Raw genomic sequence first — 21,255 nt, forward strand, 5'->3', positions numbered from 1 at the left:
GTCACTGTCTGTGCCGAGTTTGCACATTCTCCCTGTGTCTGCGTGGGTTTCCTCCGGGTGCTCCGGTTTCCTCCCACAGTCCGAAAGACGTGCTGGTTAGGTGTTAAATTCTCCCTCAGTGTAACCCGAACAGGAGTGTGGCGACTAGGGAAATTTCACAGTAACTTCATTGCAGTGTTAATGTAAGCCTACTTGTCACTAATAATAAATGAACTTTAAAAAGGCAGTGAGTTCCAGCTCGTTACTTCTCGCTGGGTAAAAAGCATTCTTCCTCACAAACCCCCCCTGCCCCCCCAATATATTTTCCAAAATCTTAAATCTGTTCCTCGCCTCCCTCGGTCCTTGTCCCATCAGCTAAGCTTTTCATTGTGGACCTTATCGAAACCTGTCACAATCTCAATCTCCCCCTCAATCTCCGCCGCTCCAAGGAAACAACCGGTCTTCTCCAACCTCGCCTTGTAGCTAAAGCCCCCTCATCCCAGGAACAGTTCTGGTAAATCTCCCTCCGCACCCTCTCACGGACCCCCTCACACATCTCTCCCTAAAGCGCAGTGACCAGAACTTTAATTCGGACAGACGCACAAACCGCAGTGGGATAGAAATAGAACCATAGAAAATTACGGCTCAGAAACAGGCCTTTTGGCCCTTCTTGTCTGTGCCGAACCATTTTTTGCCTAGTCCCACTGACCTGCACTTGGACCATATCCCTCCACACCCCTCTCATCCATGAACCCGTCCAAGTTTTTCTTAAATGTTAAAAGTGTTAAAAGCATTTACCACTTTATCCGGCAGCTCATTCCACACTCCCACCACTCTCTGCGTGAAGAGGCCCCCCCTAATATTCCCTTTAAACTTTTCTCCTTTCACCCTTAACCCATGCCCTCTGGTTTTTTTCTCCCCTCGCCTCAGTGGAAAAAGCCTGCTTGCATTCACTCTATCTATACCCATCAAAATCTTATACACCTCTATCAAATCTCCCCTCAATCTTCTACGCTCCAGGGAATAAAGTCCTAACCTATTCAATCTCTCTCTGTAACTCAGCTTCTCAAGTCCCGGCAACATCCTTGTGAACCTTCTCTGCACTCTTTCAACCTTATTTACATCCTTCCTGTAACTAGGTAACTAGGATGCTAACTAGGTAACTAGGATGCTAACTAGGTAACTAGGATGCCTGCTCTCAGTTCATTCTGACCCTGACCGCCCACGTCCCTGGTTGTCTCTCGGTGTTTTACCACCCCCCCCGCTCTCCCTCGGATGAAGCTTGGCTTTGGGTTAATAACGGGCTCCCTCTGTTCGGGGGGCGGGGGGTATTGAGAGGGTGTTGCGCCCTCCGTGACTGATTGCCGCTGCCGTTTGTTTTCCGTGCAGGAATGTGACAACCTTTGGTGGGATGCCTTCACAACAGAGTTTTTTGAGGATGATGCAGTATTAACCGTGGCTTGCTGTCTGGAAGATGGACCAAAGAGATACAGTGAGTTGGTACCCGCTCCTCATCACTCTCCCCTCCCCTCCCCGCCACCCTGTCACAGACTAGGCCACACCTCGAACCAACCTGGGTAACGACGCCTGTCAGTGGCGTGGCGTTTTCGAGACTGAGAAGGTTTGCTTCATGTCTTTGTTGAGAGAATAAGCAGAAATCCTCTGTTTAAGGAAGTGTTGTTACAATGCAGGTACTAATTTGACTGCATGTCATAGATTCGTAGAATCTTTGCAGTGCAGAAGAGGCCATTCGGCCCATTGGGTCTGCACCAACACTCTGACACAGTAACTTACCCATGCCCTCTTCCCCCACCTTATCCCTGTAACCCCACACATTTACCACCAATCCACCTAACCTACACATCTTTGGATTCTAAGGGGACAATTTAGCATGGCCAATCCACCTAACCTACACATCTTTGGACACTAAGGGGCGATTTAGCATGGCCAATCCACCTAACCTGCACATCTTTGGACACTAAGGGGCGATTTAGCATGGCCAATCCACCTAACCTGCACATCTTTGGACTCTAAGGGGACAATTTAGCATGGCCAATCCACCTAACCTGCACATCTTTGGACACTAAGGGACAATTTAGCATGGCCAATCCACCTAACCTGCACATCTTTGGACACTAAGGGGCGATTTAGCATGGCCAATCCACCTAACCTGCACATCTTTGGACTCTAAGGGGCAATTTAGCATGGCCAATCCACCTAACCTACATATCTTTGGACACTAAGGGGCAATTTAGCATGGCCAATCCACCTAACCCGCACATCTTTGGACACTAAGGGGCGATTTAGCATGGCCAATCCACCTAACTGACACACCTTTGGACTGTGGGGTGAAACTGGAGAATCCAGAAGAAACCCACGCAGACATGGGGAGAACATGCAGAATCTGCATGAGCCAAGCCAGGAATTGAACTCCGGTCCCTGATGCTGTGAGGCAGCAGTGCTAACCACTGTGCCACCCATATTTTTTGGGGGGAGTTGTTCTCTACTAATTGTATTCTAAAACCCTAATCGGAGTTTTGAAATGTAAAACTCTTTTTTTTCCCCCTATTTCCCCTCCCCCCCCTCCCCCCCCCCCCTCTCTCGTCTTCACCCAGCAATTGGACGGACCCTAATCCCTCGGTATTTCCGAAGCATCTTTGACGGTGGAGCGACAGATCTTTATTTTAACCTGAAACACTCGAAGGAGTCGTTCCACGGCAACTTGGTGATACTGGACTGTGACCTGTGCAGCATGGTCACACTGCACAACAAACCCATCTTCACCAAGGTAGGGCCCGGTCTGTGCAGCCAGTGCTCCATGGAGAGGGCGGGGGGGGCCCTTTGTATTAACTGGCGAGAATGAAAAAGCAATACGAAATACGGGGTCTTCTCCCCCATTCAGTCTGGTCATGACTGATATTCCCTGAGAGGCCAAAAACATTTATATCCCATAAATCATAGAATCCCGACAGTGCAGAAGGAGGCCATCGAGTCTGCACTGACCACAAACCCACCCAGGTCCTATCCCTGTTATCCCACATACTTACCCTGCTCATCCCCCTGACACTACGGGGCAGTTTAGCATGGCCAATCAACCTAACCGACACATCTTTGGACACTAAGGAGTGATTTATCATGGCCAATCCCCCTAACCTACATATTTTTTTTGGAATGTGGGAGGAAACCAGAGGAAACCCACACAGACACGGGGAGAACGTGCAAACTCCACACAGACAAGTCACCCAAGCCGGGAATCGAACCCGGGTCCCTGGCGCTGTGAGGCAGCAGTGCTAACCGCTGTGCCACCGTGCCGCCCCGGTATGTTGTAATCTTAATATATCTTAATGTATTCAGCAATGGAACATTCCCATTCCTATCCAGTAGCGAATTCCAAAGATTCACCACCCTCCGAAGTTATTTCTCCTTATCTCAATCCGTGGGTGGCACAGTGGTCAGCACCGCAGCCTGGCAGCGCCAGGGACCCGGGTTCACTTTTGCCCTTGAGACACTCGCTGTCTGTGTGGAGTCTGCACGTTCTCCCCGTGTCTGCGTGGGTTTCCTCCGGGTGCTCCGGTTTCCTCCCACAGTCCAAAGATGTGCAGGTTAGGTGGATTGGCCATACTAAATTGCCCCTTAGTGTCCAAAGATGTGTAGGTTAGGTGGATTGGCCATGCTAAATTGCCCCTTAGTGACCAAAGATGTGCAGTTTAGGTGGATTGGCCATGCTAAATTGTCCCTTAGTGTCCAAAGATGTGTAGGTTAGGTGGATTGGCTGTGCTAAATTGTTCCTTAGTGTCCAAAGATGTGTAGGTTAGGTGGATTGGCCATGCTAAATTCCCCTTAGTGTCCAAAGATGTGCGGGTTAGGTGGATTGGCCATGTTAAATTGCCCTTAGTGTCCAAAGATGTGCAGGTTAGGTGGATTGGCCATGCTAAATTCCCCTTAGTGTCCAAAGATGTGTGGGTTAGGTGGATTGACCGTGCTAAATTGCTCCTTAGTGTCTAAAGATGTGTAGATTTGGGGGGGGGTTAGCAGAGTAAATTTGTTGAGTAATGGGAATCGGGTCTGGGTGGGATTATTGTTGGTGTAGACTCGATGGGCCAAATGGCCTCCTCCTGCACTGTAAGGATTCTATGAAATGACAGCCTCTTATCCTGAGACTGCTCCTCCCCTCCCCCCTGACCACGCTGGGGGAACCCCTCTCAGCGTCTTCCCTGCCAAGCCCCTTCCAAATTTGGCATGTCTCAATGAGATCGTCTCTCGTTCTTCTAACTTCCAGAGGGAATCGGCCCACTTTTCTCCTGGTTTCTTCATTGGGCTACCTTCTCATCTCATAGAGATTAACCGAGTGAGCTTCTGCTGTGTCCGCCCTCAATGCAAGTTTACCCTTCCTTACTGCACACAGTACTCCAAGCGTGGTTTCGCCAAAAGCCCTGTAGCGGTTGTAACGAGACTGCCTTATTCTTGTACTCCAGCTCCCCCTCCGATAAGGACCTACGTGCCATTTGTCTTGCTAATTCCCTGCTGTACTGGCGTACTGTGCACCTCACCCGAGTCTCTCTAAACATTGAGATGTCAAGATTTCCCTACCCTGTAAAGGTACTCGGCCTGTGTTGCTCCTTCGTTCCGGTGTGCGCGTCTGGCCAGTGTTCCGTTTTTGTGTCAGGGCTTCTCATCCCAACCTGGCCGGGTGGGAATTCGGCCTGTGGACAGGCAGAGTATGAACTGGCTGGAGGAGCGGTAGCTTTAGTTAAAGCCGTACCTGGGGGCGGAGTTAAAGAGAGAGAGGTTACTCTCGGCTTGTTTCTTGTCTCAGGTCTGCACAGAAGGTCGCCTCTACCTGGAGTTCACCTTCGATGATTTGATGCGCATCAAAAATTGGCATTTTAACATCAGGCAAAACCGTGAGCTTCTCTCGCGCAGTATCCTTGCAACGCACGTGAGTACCTGAGTTCTCTTTGGCTGACTAACTCTCCTTAAGTTTTGCATTCAAACTTGGCATTGGTGAGCATAAAGTATTTCATTCTCGGTATGATTCAAGTGACCCACCAGGGAGCTTTTATCAAAGAGTTTATTGAAGGACACAGTTAAAATATAACGAGAAAAATTAGAATAACTGTTACCAATTACGTGAATCGAGCATGATACAATATAGTCCTTAACAGCTAGCTATCTCTGTTGTTCCAAGTCAAAACACCATCCCACAGACACACACCCTTCTTCTAGACTTAGCACAGAAAGTGAGTATGCCCGCGTGATGCTGGATTTTGCAGCTTTTTAATACCTGCTGTGAATTGGCCCTTTGAATGTTGGATCAATTCTCCGAGGCTTGCTGGAATTTTCTGCCTCTGGAGAGAGAGAGAGAGAGACACTGCCTTCTCCCATCAGCCTCTAACAGCAACTGAGAAAATGAAACTAAAATTTGGACTTTTTTTCTCTGGGAAGAAAAGTGTCCCCAGGCACATAGAACATTACAGCACAGAAACAGGCCTTTTGGCCCTTCTTGTCTGTGCCGAACCATTTTTCTACCTAGTCTCACTGACCTGCATCTGGACCATATCCCTCCACACCCCTCTCATCCATGTACCTGTCCAAGCTTTTCTTAAATGTTAAAAGTGAGCCCGCATTCACCACTTCATCTGGCAGCTCATCCCACACTCCCACCACTCTCTGTGTGAAGAAGCCCCCCCTAATATTCCCTTTAAACTTTTCACCCTTAACCCATGCCCTCTGGTTTTTTTTCTCCCCTAGCCTCAGTGGAAAAAGCCTGCTTGCATTCACTCAATCTATACCCATCATAATTTTATACACCTCTATCAAATCTCCCCTCATTCTTCTACGCTCCAGGGATGAACCTATTCAACCTTTCTCTGTAACTCAGCTTCTCAAGTCCTGGCAACATCCTTGTGAACCTTCTCTGCACTCTTTCAACCTTATTTACATCCTTCCTGTAATTAGGTGACCAAAACTGCTCACAATACTCTAAATTCGACCTCACCAATGTCTTATTCAACCTCACCATAACATTCCAACTCTTATACTCAATACTTTGATTTACTTTAATTTATAAAGGCCAATTTGATTTATAATGTTAGAAATCTAGAAGAGTAACGACTAGGAGGAAGGAACTAAAGAGGGAAATTAGAAGAGCCAGGAGGGGACATGAGAAGGCCTTGGCAGACAGGATAAAGGAAAACCCCAAGGCATTCTACAAGTATGTGAAGAGCAAGAGGATACGATGTGAAGGAGTAGGACCTATCAAATGTGACAGTGGGAAAGTCTTTATAGAACCGGTAGAAATAGCAGAGGTACTCAATGAATACTTTGCTTCAGTATTCACAGTGGAAAAGGATCTTGGTAGTTGCAGTGCAGACTTGCAGTGGACTGAGAAGATTGAGCATGTGGACATTAGGAAAGAGAATGTGTTGGAGCTGTTGAAAAGCATCAAGTTAGATAAATTGCCGGGACCGGATGGGATGTACCCCAGGTTACTGTGGGAGGCGAGGGAAGAGATTGCTGATCCTCTGACAATGATCTTTGCGTCGTCAATGGAGACGGGAGAGGTTCCGGAGGATTGGAGGATGGCGGATGTGGTTCCGTTATTCAAGAAAGGGAGAAGAGATAGCCCAGGAAATTATAGACCGGTGAGTCTAAGCTCAGTGGTAGGTAAGTTGATGGAGAAGATCCAAAGAGGCAGGATTTATGAACATTTGGAAAGGAATAGTATGATCAGAAGTAGCCAGCACGGCTTTGTCGAAGGCAGATCATGCCTTACGAGTCTGATTGAGTTTTTTGAAGATGTGATTAGACACTTAGACGGGGAAGAACGGTAGATGTGGTTGATGTGGATTTCAGTAAGGCGTTTGATAAGGTGCCCCATGCAAGGCTTATGGAGAAAGTGAAGGGGCATGGGATACAAGGGGACGTTGCTTTGTGGATTCAGAACTGGCTTGCCCACAGAAGGCAAAGAGTGGTTGTAGATGGGTCTTTTTCAGAGTGGAGATCGGTCACCGGTGGGGTGCCCCAGGGATCTGTTCTGGGATCCTTGCTCTTTGTGATTTTTATAAATGACCTGGATGAGGAAGTGGAAGGATGGGTTGGCAAGTTTGCTGATGACACAAAGGTTGATGGTGTTGTGGATAGTGTAGAGGGATGTCAGCAGTTGCAACGAGACATAGATAAGATGCAAGACTGGGCGGAGAAGTGGCAGATGGACTTCAACCCAGATAAGTGTGTGGTGGTTCATTTTGGCAGGTCGAATAGGATGGAAGAATATAATATTAAGGGTAAGACGCTTGGCAGTGTGGAAGAACAGAGGGATCTTGGGGTCCGGGTTCATAGGACGCTCAAAGCGGCATCGCAGGTAGAGGCTGTGGTTAAGCAGCCGTATGGAATACTGGCCTTCATCAATAGAGGAATTGAGTTTAGAAATCGGGAGATAATGCTGCAGCTGTATAGGACCCTGGTCAGACCCCACCTGGAGTACTGTGCCCAGTTCTGGTCACCTCATTACAGAAAGGATGTGGAAGCCATAGAACGGGTGCAGAGGAGATTTACGAGGATGTTGCCGGGATTAAGTGGCATGCCTTATGAGGATAGGTTGAGAGAGCTAGGTCTATTCTCCTTGGAGAGGCGAAGGATGAGAGGTGACCTGATAGAGGTGTATAAGATGTTGAGAGGTATTGATAGAGTGGATTCTCAGAGGCTTTTACCCAGGGCTGAAATGGTTGTCACGAGAGGACACAGGTTTAGGGTGCTGGGGTGTAGGTACAGAGGAGATGACAGGGGTAAGTTTTTCACTCAGAGGGTGGTGGGTGCGTGGAATCGGCTGCCTTAGTGGTGGTGGAAGCGGATTCGATTGAGTCTTTTAAGAGACTTTTGGGTAGGCTCATGGAGGTTAGTAAGATAGAGGGTTATAGATGAGCCTAGAAGGTAAGGAAATTGTTCGGCGCAACTTGTGGGCCGAAGGGCCTGTTTGTGCTGTAGCTTTTCTATGTTCTATCCACTGCAGAAGGTGACTCGATTCGTACCTGTCTACTTGAGCCAGTTGACTTGACAAGATAAGTTGAGAGCGGGTTGTTGTAACGATGAAAAGTGGTCTGTCTGCTGAAGGATTTGCTGTGACTGCTGCCAGTGTTCAGCTGCTTGCTGGAAAATGAGAGTCGAATGTATTTTTCTATGTCACGAGTATTATCTGCTCTATTTGATTCGATTTATTATTGTCACATGTATTGGGATACAGTGAAAAGTATTGTTTGATTTATTATTGTCACATGTACTGGGATACAGTGAAAAGTATTGTTTGATTTATTATTGTCACATGTACTGGGACACAGTGAAAAGTATTGTTTGATTTATTATTGTCACATGTACTGGGATACAGTGAAAAGTATTGTTTCGTGCGTGCTATACAGACAAAGCATACCGTTCATAGAGTACATAGGGGAGAAGGATTTGATTTATTATTGTCACATGTATTGGGATACAGTGAAAAGTATTGTTTCTTGCGCGCTATCCAGACAAAGCATACCGTTCATAGAGAAGGAAAGGAGAGAGTGCAGAATGTAGCGTTACAGTCATAGCTAGGGTGCAGAGAAAGATCAACTTAATGCAAGGTAGGACCATTCAAAAGTCTGATGGCAGCGGGGAAGAAGCTGTTCTTGAGTCGGTTGGTACGTGACCTCAGACTTTTGTATCTTTTTCCCGACGGAAGAAGGTGGAAGAGAGAATGTCCGGGGTGTGTGGGGGTCCTTGATTATGCTGGCTGCTTTTCCCCGAGGCAGCGGGAAGTGTAGACGGAGTCAATGGATGGGAGGCTGGTTTGCGTGATGGACCGGGCTATGTTCACGACCTTCTGTAGTTCCTTGCGGCCTTGGGCAGAGCGGTGTTGCACAGTTAATGATTCTTTGTCCGGATGAAAGACCCACTTCCTGCGTTGGTTTTACTGCCTTAATCATGATAGTTTTCCTTTTGTCTGACAGGCCCAGGATTCCCCGGTGTTGGAGCAGTTATCCAACAGCATCACCCGCTCCGGCCTCACAAACTTCACCCTTAACTACCTCAGAGTAAGTATGAAATCTGAGTAGTAAAATGAAGTTAAAGGCACTTTGGTGCACAGCTCTGCTCTCCCTCTCTGTCTCTCTCTCTCTCTCTATAAGAATGTGTCGCGTTCCTGGCACCAAATTGGTGATGTTTTAAGATCAGGTGATGAATGTTAATTAAGAAGGAGGTTCCCTCCTCTGTAGCCGAACTCGTCAGGGTTTGTTGGGACAGCAGTGAAGGAATCTTTACCCTTCTAACTGTGGGGCTTCAAAGTGGTCCACAGCACTGGTTTGAAGTCATTGCGGTGCGGTAGTTAGTTGGCTAGTTCCGGGTTGGCAGTTGATAAGCAGCGTATGGTTCAGTTGACTGTCTGGTGTTTGATTTTAGGATGCAGGGAAGTTCAAGACCAGAGCATTGACTGGTGAAGTTTGTGACTATCCTTTAAGCTTCCAAGCAAAGGGTACTCCTTTTCAATCTAGAAAATCGTTAGTTTGATCACACCGTATCTTTTGTTTTATTTTCTGCCCGTCGCGGTTCGAAGCTCCCATTGCTCGATGGAGCTTCCCCTTGCAATGGAACCCCTCTGGTCATTGTCCAGCTAGAACCATTGAGGGAGCGAATTGCTTGAGGGGCTGCTTTACAGGGCTGCAGCACAGCTGAGAAGGAAAACATTTTCCCCCATTTAAGGGGATTATAGAATCCCTACAGCACAGAAGAAGGCCGTTTGGCCCATCGAGCCTGCACCGACAACAATCCCACCCAGGCCCTTTCCCTGTAACTCCATGTATTTACCCTGAGAGTCGCCCTGACACTTGGAGGCAATTTAGCTTGGCCAATGCACCTAACCTGCACATCTTTGGACACTAAGGGGCAATTTACCATGGCCAATGCACCTAACCTGCACATCTTTGGACACTAAGGGGCAATTTACCATGGCCAATGCACCTAACCTGCACATCTTTGGACACTAAGGGGCAATTTACCATGGCCAATGCACCTAACCTGCACATCTTTGGACACTAAGGGGCAATTTAGCATGGCCAATCCACCTAACCTGCACATCTTTGGACTGTGGGGGGAAACCCACGCAGACACGGGGAGAATGTGCAAACTCCACACAGACAGTGACCCAAGCCGGGAATCGAACCCGGATCCCTGACGCTGTGAGGCAGCAGTGCTAACCCACTGTGCCATCATGCCGCCCTTACGCAACGCGATGGCCGAGTGGTATTATCGCTAGACTATTAATCCAGAAATTCAGCTAATGTTCTGGGGGACCCGGGTTCGAATCCCCGCCACGGCAGGTGGTGGAATTTGAATCCGATAAAAAAAAAACCTGGAATTAAAATCTACTGATGACCATGAAACCATTGTAGGTGGTGGTGTTCCCCCATGTATCTGCTGCCCTTGTCCATCTACAGGGTAGTGGTTGCAGGTTTAGAATTACCTTTGCAATTTCAGTCATTGAATATTGGTCTCTGAGCGTGAAATGAACATCGATTGTCGGAGAAACCCATCTGGTTCACTAATGTCCTTTAGGGAAGGAAATCTGCCGTCCTTACCCGGTCTGGCCTACATGTGACTCCAGAGCCACAGCAACGTGGTTGATGCTCAACTGCCCTCCAAGGGCAACTAGGGATGGGCAATAAATGCTGGCCCAGCCAGCGACGCCCATGTCCCATGGATGAATTTAAAAAATATATAAAGGGGGCTACTTCCGGGGCTTCAGACAAGAAGATGAGTATGGTATAGAGTGTCGTGCATACGTGCTCTTTCAAACCTTGGGGTTGCTCAGATGAAGTACAATAATCTTTCCAGATGTGTTATGCGGGAAGTATGGTCCCAAGTTGTCCAAGCTTTTCACCTCTCTCACTCATCAGGACAAATGCAAGAATGCCAAATTTCAAAGGATCGCCACGGCTTGCACTCCAGGAGAAAAGGGTGCTGATTGGTCGGTAGGTGGTCTCTGGCCGAGGCGTTGTGAGTGCGGGGCGAAAATTTTAGCGATGCGTCGGACTTCTCCGCGATGTTCGCCTTCCGTACTGCCGGGGGAATTGAAAAGTATTTCCCTCCGCGATGACTCATTTCGACGATCGGACGGGCGAAGTGTTCAAACCTGATCCGCGGAATGACTGGTCTTTCTTTTGTCCCCCTGTGGTTCTCCTCCTCCTCCTCTCCTTCCTCCCCCCTTTCCTCAAACTAGCTCTGTGTCATCTTGGAGCCGATGCAGGAGCTGATGTCCAGGCACAAGACCTACAACCTAAGCCCCCGAGACTGCCTGAAGACCTGCCTGTTCCAGAAGTGGCAGCGGATGGTCGCTCCCCCTGGTAAGAGGCTGAGGGTGGAGGGAGCTACAGAGTAACAGGCGGGGAGACCCGCGGAAAGGAATGTTTGCTGGGGCGGGGGGGGGGGGGGGGGGGGGGGGGGAGGGAGGGCGAGAGAGAGAGACTACTTTCAGCCTATGTTACAGCTGAAATTCTAGTCAGCCCAGGCCTAAAAAAGCAGACCCTGTCCCACAGGTGACAATGATGTGGAGATGCCGGCGTTGGACTGGGGTAAACACAGTAAGAGTTTTAACAACACCAGGTTAAAGTCCAACAGGTTTATTTGGTAGCAAATGCCATTAGCTTTCGGAGCGCTGCTCCTTTTCTAAAGGAGGAGGAGGTTATATGGGTCGTTTTTCCTAACTATTGATGGTGGTGAAAAGTAGCCGTTCTCCTGTTGCGTTGGGTGGGGGGGGGGGGGTGAGGGCAGAGTCTGTCTCTTCCCAAGGGTGGCACAGTGGGTTAGCACTGCTGCCTCACAGCACCAGGGACCTGGGGTTCGATTCCCTGCTTGGGTCACTGTCTGTGTGGGGTCTGCACATTCTCCCCGTGTCTGTGTGGGTTTCCTCCGGGTGCTCCGGTTTCCTCCCACAGTCCGAAAGATATGCAGATTATGTGGATTAGCCATGGTAAATTGCCCCTTAGTGTCCAAGGATGTGCAGGTTAGGTAGATTGGCCATGCTAAATTGCCCTTTGGTGTCCAAGGATGTGTAGGTTAGGTCGATTGGCCATGCTAAATAGTCCCTTAGTGTCCAAAGATGTGTGGGTTAGGTGGATTGGCCATGCTAAATTGCCCCTTAGTGTCCAAAGATGTGCAGGTTAGGTGGATTGGCCATGCTAAATTGCCCCTCAGTGTCCAAAGATGTGCAGGTTAGGGGGATTGGCCCTGCTAAATTGCCCCTTAGTGTCAGGGGGATTAGCAGGTAAATGCATGGGGTTACGGGAATAGGGGCTGGGTGGGATTGTGGCCGGTGCAGACTCGATGGGCCGAATGGCCTCTTTCTGCACTGTCGGGATTCTACAATTCTCACACAGGGCAGTGTGTGTCTGGACGGAGTGCCTCCCTGCTTCAAACACGCTGCCTCCTGCTGGGGTTGGAATCCTCTCTTACTCATCGTCACTATCTTTCTGCCTTGTCTTTCCTCCCCTCTCCCCCACAGCCGAGCCAGTGAGGCCCCCCACGGCCAAGCGGCGGAAGAGGAAGCAGTCCGGCGGAGCCACGTCCGCGGCGGGACCCGGCAGCAACAGCAGCGGCGGCGGTGGGGGCGGGAGCAGCAAGAAGAAGAACAGCACAGCAGCGGCTGCCGCCAGCTTCAACCTGTCCACTCAGGTACCTGTCAGCAGCCTTCCCTCTTCCTGTCCACCAAACTGCCCGTCTCTGAGCCGCCACTGACACTGCCAGAGCAGCTGGCCCCTTCACACACAGCCTGGAGTCAGTATCTTCAACCATCTCCCCCCTTCACACACAGCCTGGAGTCAGTATCTTCAACCATCTCCCCCCTTTCCCCCTTCACACACAGCCTGGAGTCGGCATCTTCAACCATCTCCCCCCTTCACACACAGCCTGGAGTCAGTATCTTCAACCATCTCCCCCCTTTCCCCCTTCACACACAGCCTGGAGTCAGTATCTTCAACCATCTCCCCCCTTTCCCCCTTCACACACAGCCTGGAGTCAGTATCTTCAACCATCTCCCCCCTTCACACACAGCCTGGAGTCAGTATCTTCAACCACCTCCCCCCTTTCCCCCTTCACACACAGCCTGGAGTCGGCATCTTCAACCATCTCCCCCCTTTCCCCCTTCACACACAGCCTGGAGTCGGCATCTTCAACCATCTCCCCCCTTTCCCCCTTCACACACAGCCTGGAGTCAACATCTTCAACCATCTCCCCGCTTCACACAGACAGCCTGGAGTCAACATCTTCAACCATCTCCCCCCTTTCCCCCTTCACACACAGAGCCTGGAGTCGGCATCTTCAACCATCTGCCCCCTTTCCCCCTTCACACACAGAGCCTGGAGTCGGCATCTTCAACCATCTCCCCCCTTTCCCCCTTCACACACAGAGCCTGGAGTCGGCATCTTCAACCATCTCCCCCCTTTCCCCCTTCACACAGAGCCTGGAGTCGGCATCTTCAACCATCTCCCCGCTTCACACAGACAGCCTGGAGTCAGCACTATCGCCCATTTGCCCCTCCCCCCGCACTACTGGGCCAGTGTCTTCCCCCATTTCCCCCACTTCCCCCTTCTCACAGACGCTGGGGAGAGCCTGCAGTCCCAATCATCACCCATTTCCCCCTTACCCACTATTGGGCCAGTGCATGAGTAATGTAACTCCCCATCTCCCCTACTATTGGGCCAGCGTGTGAGTAACGTATCCCCGATTTTTCCATTTTCCCCCACTATTGGGCCAGTATTGGAGTAATGTACCCCCCCCCCCATTTCCCCATTCCCCCCACTATTGGCCCAGTGTCTGAGTAATGTACCCCTCACCCATTTCCCCGTCCCCCCAGTGTTGGGGCTGTACCATATCCACTTTGATTGTAAGGATAGCTTGCCTCATGTCTTAACCTCAGATCGAGGGAGTTTTTATTTCCTCTCGGACTTTCTGTCGGAAATGGAAGTGGAGGTGAGGGGAGGGGAGGGGTGGGGAGCATTTGTGGCTTGGGCATGCTCTATCCCCCCGGTTAGCCTGGCGCCGTTGAATAGCCTCCGGAGGACGGTCGCCCCATGCCAGAGGGAGAAGGAAAGCGGCCAGTTGGGAGAGGGTCCTGATAGACGGGCGACGTTTGCGGACCTCAGTTGCCCGTGTGTTAGCCAGACCTGGGAAACGCTGAAAGGATTGGCTTGTAATGCCAGCTGTTGCCCAGGTCTCACTGCCATTAGGACAGGAGTGAGCAATGTAGGTCAGGGAGCCCTTTGAGACGGCGATGGAGTTGCGGGGGGGGGGTTGCTGGGCTGTGAATTCTAACACGAGGCCCTGTGGTAATTCCCTGGGCACGTGGAGCTCAGGAGAGAGGAGGCACACACCCACATTTAACATCAGCCAGTTGAGGACAGAGTCTCGCAAAGGCAGCTGAAGAATTGTCCGAGACACAAGCACAGCGAGAGGGCATTCTTAAAATTCATTCATAGGACAGGGGCGTCGTATTGCCCTTCCCTATTTGCCCGAGGGCAGTTGAGAGTCAACCACATTGCTGTGGCTCTGGAGTCACATGTATCATAGAATCCCTACAGTGCAGAAGGAGGCCATTCGGCCCATCGAGTCTGCACCGACCACAATCTGAGCCAGGCCCAATCCCCATAACCTCATGCATTTACCTGAGCTAGTCCCCCTGACACTAAGGGGCAATTTAGCATGGCCAATCCACCTAACCCGCACATCTTTGGACACTAAGGGGCAATTTAGCACGGCCAATCCACCTAACCTACACACCTTTGGACACTAAGGGGCAATTTAGCATGGCCAATCCACCTAACCTACACATCTTTGGACACTAAGGGGCAATTTAGCATGGCCAATCCACCTAACCCGCACATCTTTGGACACTAACGGGAAATTTAGCATGGCCAATCCACCTAACCTGCACATCTTTGGACACTAAGGGGCAGTTTAGCATGGCCAATCCATCGAACCTACACATCTTTGGACACTAACGGGAAATTTAGCATGGCCAATCCACCTAACCTGCACATCTTTGGACACTAAGGGGCAGTTTAGCATGGCCAATCCACCTAACCTACACATCTTTGGACCGTGGGAGGAAACCGGAGCACCCGGAGGAAACCCACGCAGACACGGGGAGAATGTACAAACTCCACATAGACAGTGACCCAAGCTGGGAATCGAACCCAGGTCCTTGGAGCTGTGAGGCAGCAGTGCTAACCACTGTGCCACCATGCCGCCCTTTTTCTTCACACCTTGACATTCTCCCCTAACTGAAAAATCTCAAAGCGTGTGCTGGGATTCCCCTCGGAGCGATGTTGGACCGCTCACTAGAGCGAATCCCCATCCCAGTGATGTCTTCCTGCCTCGGAAAGCTCTGTCTCGCAGGGAGGGATTCCTTTCTGTCCCAGAAGTGACCTCCTTAAACCAAAGCTGGGAAACGGTTGCATTCTTTCTGTGGGTTGATTTTGCGGGGGCGGGGGGGGGGTGTTATCCAGTGGGATTGGGGGAGGGGTGGGTAGATGAGCTGAGCACTCACTCGAGTGCAGCCTGACTGGTGAAGGGAAATCTGTTGCGTCCCCGGGTACATGTCTTGGAGTGAGGTTAATAGAGTCATAGAGGTTTACAGCATGGAAACAGGCCCCTCGGCCCAACTTGTCCATGCCGCACTTTTCTTTTAACCCCTAAGTTAGTCCCAATTGCCCACATTTGGCCCATATCCCTCTATACCCATCTTACCCATGTAACTGTCTCAATGCTTTTTGAAAGACAAAATTGTACCCGCCTCTACTACTACCTCTGGCAGCTCGTTCCAGACACCCACCACCCTCTGTGTGGAAAAATTGCCCCTCTGGACACTTTTGTATCGCTCCCCTCTCACCTTAAACCTACACCCTCTAGTTTTAGACTCCCCTACCTTTGGGAAAAGATATTGACTATCGAGCTGATCTGTGCCCCTCATTATTTTATAGACCTCTATAAGATCACTCCCTAAACCCCCTACGCTCCAGAGAGAAAAGTCCCAGTCTATCCAGCCTCTCCTTATAACTCAAACCATCAAGTCCCAGTCGCATCCTAGTAAATCTCTTCTGCACTCTTTCTAGTTTAATAATATATTTTCTATAATAGGGTGTCCAGAACTGCACGCAGTATTCCAAGTGTGACCTTACCAATGTCTTGTACAACTTCAACAAGACGTCCCAACTCCTGTATTCAATGCTCCGACCGATGAAACCAAGCATGCCGAATGCCTTCTTCACCACTCTGTCCACCTGTGACTCCACTTTCAAGGAGCTATGAACATGTACCCCTAGATCTCTTTGTTCTGTAACTCTCCCCAACGCCCTACCATTAACTGAGTAAGTCCTGCCCTGGTTCAATCTACCAAAATGCATCACCTCGCATTTATCTAAATTAAACTCCATCTGCCATTCGTCAGCCCACTGGCCCAATTGATCAAGAATGTAATGGCTGCAGATTGCTAGTGGCTAGTGGCCTTCACTGCAGCATGTGACAGAGTGGTTTATAAGCCCAAGGATCTCCCCGAGAACACAGCAGGTTTCTACACCTTTTCCTTTTCCTTTCCAAAATTAAAACAATTCTGACTTCTTGTTTTCCCTCAAATTCAATTAGAACTCATCCTTTATTTGAAAAAATAATCCCAGTTAAAAGACGATTCTTGCGTGCCACGATTAGGTAATGGGTTTGGCAAGACAAACCTTTTGATTCGAGTGACCTCTTCTCTTGCAGGTTCAGCCTAAGAGAATCATAGAATCCTACAGGGCAGGAGGAGGCCATTCGGCCCATCGAGTCTGCACCAATCACAGTCCCACCCAGGCCTTATCCCCATAACCCCATGTGTTTACCCTAGCTAGTCCCCCTGACACCAATCCACCTAACCTGCCCATCTTTGGACACTAAGGGGCAATTTTGAATGGCCAATCCCCCTAACCTGCACATCTTTGGACACTAAGGGGCAATTTTGAATGGCCAATCCCCCTAACCTGCACATCTTTGGACACTAAGGGGCAATTTTGAATGGCCAATCCCCCTAACCCACACATCTTTGGACACTAAGGGGCAATTTAGCATGGCCAATCCACCTAACCTGCACATCTTTGGACTGTGGGAGGAAACCGGAGCACCCGGAGGAAACCCACGCAGACACGGGGAGAATGTGCAGACTCCGCACAGACAGTGACCCGAGCCGGGAATCGAACCCAGGTCCCTGGCGCTATGAGGCAGCAGTGCTAACCCACTGTGCCGGCCATAAAGAGTAACTTGCTGAGCTGAAAAATAAACGGGTTTGGGATTGTAACCGCTCATCACCACCCTCCCCTCAAACGCACACACAAACACCCCTTCTGTTGGCCCGGGTGGGACAATGGTCGCCAAGACGTGGGCCTCAGCATCTAACCCTCTGCCTATCAGCCGTTGTGGTGCTTCAGTTGTGTGTACAAGAAGCAAATGCCTTAACGCGGTTGGATTTCCCCAGATCTAATCTTTGATGAGCGCTTTCCCTTGAATTAAGCCAGCCTTTGATTCGAGCCCTGCTTGGCTGAGCAGTGGAGAGGAAGAAAGATTGTCACGTGTGGCCTTGTTTCACTGCACCCGGAGGGTCAGATGTTTAACACTAATCTGCCCCATCTTATTATAAAATAGCTCCTTTTTCAAATGGCGTGAAAATTGAGTATGGGCGGCATGGTGCTTAGCACTGCTGCCTCACGGCTCCAGGGTCCCGGGTTCGATTCCCGGCTCGGGTCACTGTCTGTGTGGAGTCTGCACATTCTCCCTGTGTCTGCGTGGGTTTCCTCCGGGTGCTCCGGTTTCCTCCCACAGTCTGAAAGACATAGAAACATAGAAGATAGGAGCAGGAGGAGGCCATTCGGCCCTTCGAGTCTGCTCCGCCATTCATCACCATCATGGCTGATCGTCCAACTCAATAGCCTAATCCTGCTTTCTCCCCATAACCTTTGATCCCATTCGCCCCAAGTGCTATATCCAGCCGCCTCTTGAATACATTCAATGTTTTGACATCAACTACTTCCTGTGGTAATGAATTCCACAGGCTCACCACTCTTTGGGTGAAGAAATGTCTCCTCATCTCCGTCCTAAATGGTCTACCCTGAATCCTCAGACTGTGACCCCTGGTTCTGGACTCCCCCCACCATCGGGAACATCCTCCCTGCATCTACCCTTAAAGTTTAAATTTTATTTATTAGTATCACAAGCATGGCACGGTGGCACAGTGGTTAGCACTGCTGCCTCACAGCGTCAGGGATCTGGGTTCGATTCCCGGTTTGGGTCACTGTGTGGAGTTTGCACATTCTCCCCGTGTCTGCATGGGTTTCCTCCAGGTGCTCCGGTTTCCTCCCACAGTCCAATTTTGTGCAGGTTAAGTGGATTGGCCATGCTAAATTGCCCCTTAGTGTCAGAGGATTAGCAGGGTAAATATAAAGAACAAAGAAAATTACAGCACAAGAACAGGCCCTTCGACCCTCCAAGCCTGCACCGACCATGCTGCCCTGACTGAACTAAAACCCCTACCCTTCCGGGGACCGTATCCCTCTATTCCCATCCTATTCATGTATTTGTCAAAATGTGGGTTATGGGGATAGACCTGGGTGGGATTGTGGTCGGTGCAGACTCGCTGGGCCGAATGGCCTCCTTCTGCAGTGTAGGGATTCTCTGAAGTAGGCTTACATTAACACTGCAATGAAGTTACTGTGAAAATACCCTAGCCGCCACACACCTGTTCGGGTTACACTGAGGGAGAATTTAGCACCTAACCAGCACGTCTTTCGGACTGTGGGGTGAAACCGGAGCACCCGGAGGAAACCCACGCAGACACGGGGGAGAATGTGCAGAATCCACACAGACAGTGACCCGAGCCGGGAATCGAACCCGGGTCCCCTGGCGCTGTGAGGCAGCAGTGCTAACCCACTGTGCCACCAAGTCAGACAGGCCTCCGCTAGCCCCTGTAAGCACAATGAGGTGAGTGGTGCTCCCAAACGCTTGAGCTGTCCCATTCTAGCGGGGGGCTGTGCCGTATCACTGGGCTTGCGTTTGAGGGGGAAACGCGTGAAGGGGTGTGGAGGTGGGTGTGGAGTTGGAGGTGTGTGTGTGTGGCGAGGTGGCGGATGGGGCAGGGGGTGGGGGAAGGTATGTTCTGCTTGTCTATGCTGTGGTTTAATCGTTGCGACCTGCCTACCTATTGTAGGACGTTATGGTTGTGGGTGAGCCAGCACTAATGGGTGGGGAGCTCGGTGACCAGGATGAACGATTAATCACACGGTTAGAGAACGGCCAGTACGATGCCACCAATGGCCTGGAGGAGGAGGAGGAGGATGACGACGACTACCGTAACCTGCCCGCCTTGGGGACTGGCAGCCCTTGGAGCAGTAAACCACCATCGAGCCAGGACAGCAAGTCTGATAACCCCACCTCCCAGTGACGGCGCTGTGTGGGCAGCCTGTTTTTGCTATTTCTAACCCATTTCAGAATTGGCAGGGACTCATGGGGGGCGGGGGGGGGTGGGGGGGTTGAGGCAGGGCGTGGCACAAACAGGTATTCCGCCGTGGGCACACATGAGCAGTGATCCCAGGGCAAAAAAATGATGTAAGTGCATTAAACATCTGAGGACGCCGATTTGGAGGTTGGCGTACTGGCCCCAGCACCGTGATGGGACATTCTGTAGACTAACAGCGTCGGTCAGATTCCTGTTCCAGATGGCTATCTCTGGGCGTGTGTGTGTGTGTGGGGGAGTGCACACTGCTTGATCAGACTGAGCTCCCATGTGCTTAGCCTGTGAAAGTTTACTGTCCAGCACAGGAACAGGCCCTCCAAGCCTGCACCGATCATCATGCCCGCCTAAACTAAAACCGGACGCACTCACGGATTCCGTATCCTTCCAATCCCATCCTATTCACGATGTTGGCGTTGTACTAGGGTGGGCACAGTAAGAGGTGTCACAACACCGGGTCAAAGTCCAATCGGTTTATTGGGAGTCACGAGCTTTCGGAGTGCTGCTCCTTCACTCACCTGATGAAGGAGCAGCGCTCCGAAAGCTCGTGACTCCAGATGGACTTTAACCTGGTATTGTGAGACGTCTTACTGCACCCATCCTATTCATGTATTCGTCTAGTTGCCCCTTAAATGCCGCTATCGTACCCACTCCCACCCCCTCCAGACATTCACCACTCTCTGTGTGAAAAAACTTACCTCACACATCTCCTCTAAACTTTTCCCCGTGCCCCTTAAACGTATGTCCCCCGAGTACTTGACTTTTCTACCCTAGGAAAGAGCATCTGACTATCCACTCTGTCCATGCCCCTCACACAGTCTTGTAAACCAAGATTCCTGTGAAGGATTCCAGCTTGGCCCATCTCTCTAATCCTTTGCCGTGGTCCCACGGCACCTGACCTTCTCTGCCAGAGTGGGCAAAAGGCGGGGGAAAGGTTGGAAGGGGAAAATGGGCAACCCCTTCGCTCTGACGTTGACCAGGTCAAGTAGCCTTCAGATTGTAGCCCTTTCTCTGACAGCTTCACCCTGAGCTCTCTCTGTCGTAAAGGGGCTAGCACGGTGGCAAGTGGAGACTGAATAGATTGATCAATCCTTCCTTCAGACAGGGCACTGAATGTACATTCGCCACACCCTCTCCCCCCCCCCCCCCCCCGCCAAATAACAACCCCAAAACCTGCCCGAGTTAATAGTTGTGTGCGTGTAAAACTTGCCGGCTTCAATGGATGATAATTGAAACAGGCGATCTTAAATATGGAATGAAAATGTCTCCCGTGCCAAGCTTACATGCCCCCGCCCCCTACCGCGTTGGACGAGCTGACAATGCGCTTTGTGCATAGCACCGGCTCGAAGGGCCGAATGGCCTACTGCTGCTTCTATTTTCTAAAAGCGTCATCACCAGGACTAGCCAATACGACTCTGACAGTCTTATCTTTCCCTCATGGCCAACACCTTTCCCTCCCAGGGAACCCAGTGTTTAACAGGAGCTGCCTGCGATTTGCTTCCTGCTTTACATAGAAGATAGGAGCAGGAGGAGGCCATTCGGCCCTTCGAGCCTGCTCTACCATTCATCACCATCATGGCTGATCGTCCAACTCAATAGCCTAATCCTGCTTTCTCCCCATAACCTTTGATCCCGTTCGCCCCAAGTGCTATATCCAGCCGCCTCTTGAATACATTCAATGTTTTGGCATCAACTACTTCCTGTGGTAATGAATTCCACAGACT

At 50.4% G+C, this 21,255-nt stretch overlaps 1 protein-coding gene across 1 annotated transcript; it reads left to right on the forward strand.

The window, feature by feature from the left end:
* Positions 1–1,317: 1,317 nt before the first annotated feature.
* Positions 1,318–20,037, forward strand: LOC144488314 (LIM domain-binding protein 1-like; the record flags this gene model as incomplete). Its single annotated transcript, XM_078206361.1, has 7 exons — positions 1,318–1,471; positions 2,595–2,767; positions 4,796–4,918; positions 8,961–9,044; positions 11,225–11,348; positions 12,506–12,675; positions 19,229–20,037. Coding segments are annotated over 7 exons (1,062 nt in total), but the record flags the coding sequence as incomplete, so codon positions are not given.
* Positions 20,038–21,255: the final 1,218 nt, after the last annotated feature.

The sequence above is a fragment of the Mustelus asterias genome, unplaced genomic scaffold (assembly GCF_964213995.1).
Source record: "Mustelus asterias unplaced genomic scaffold, sMusAst1.hap1.1 HAP1_SCAFFOLD_1457, whole genome shotgun sequence".
Taxonomy (NCBI): Eukaryota; Metazoa; Chordata; class Chondrichthyes; order Carcharhiniformes; family Triakidae; genus Mustelus; species Mustelus asterias.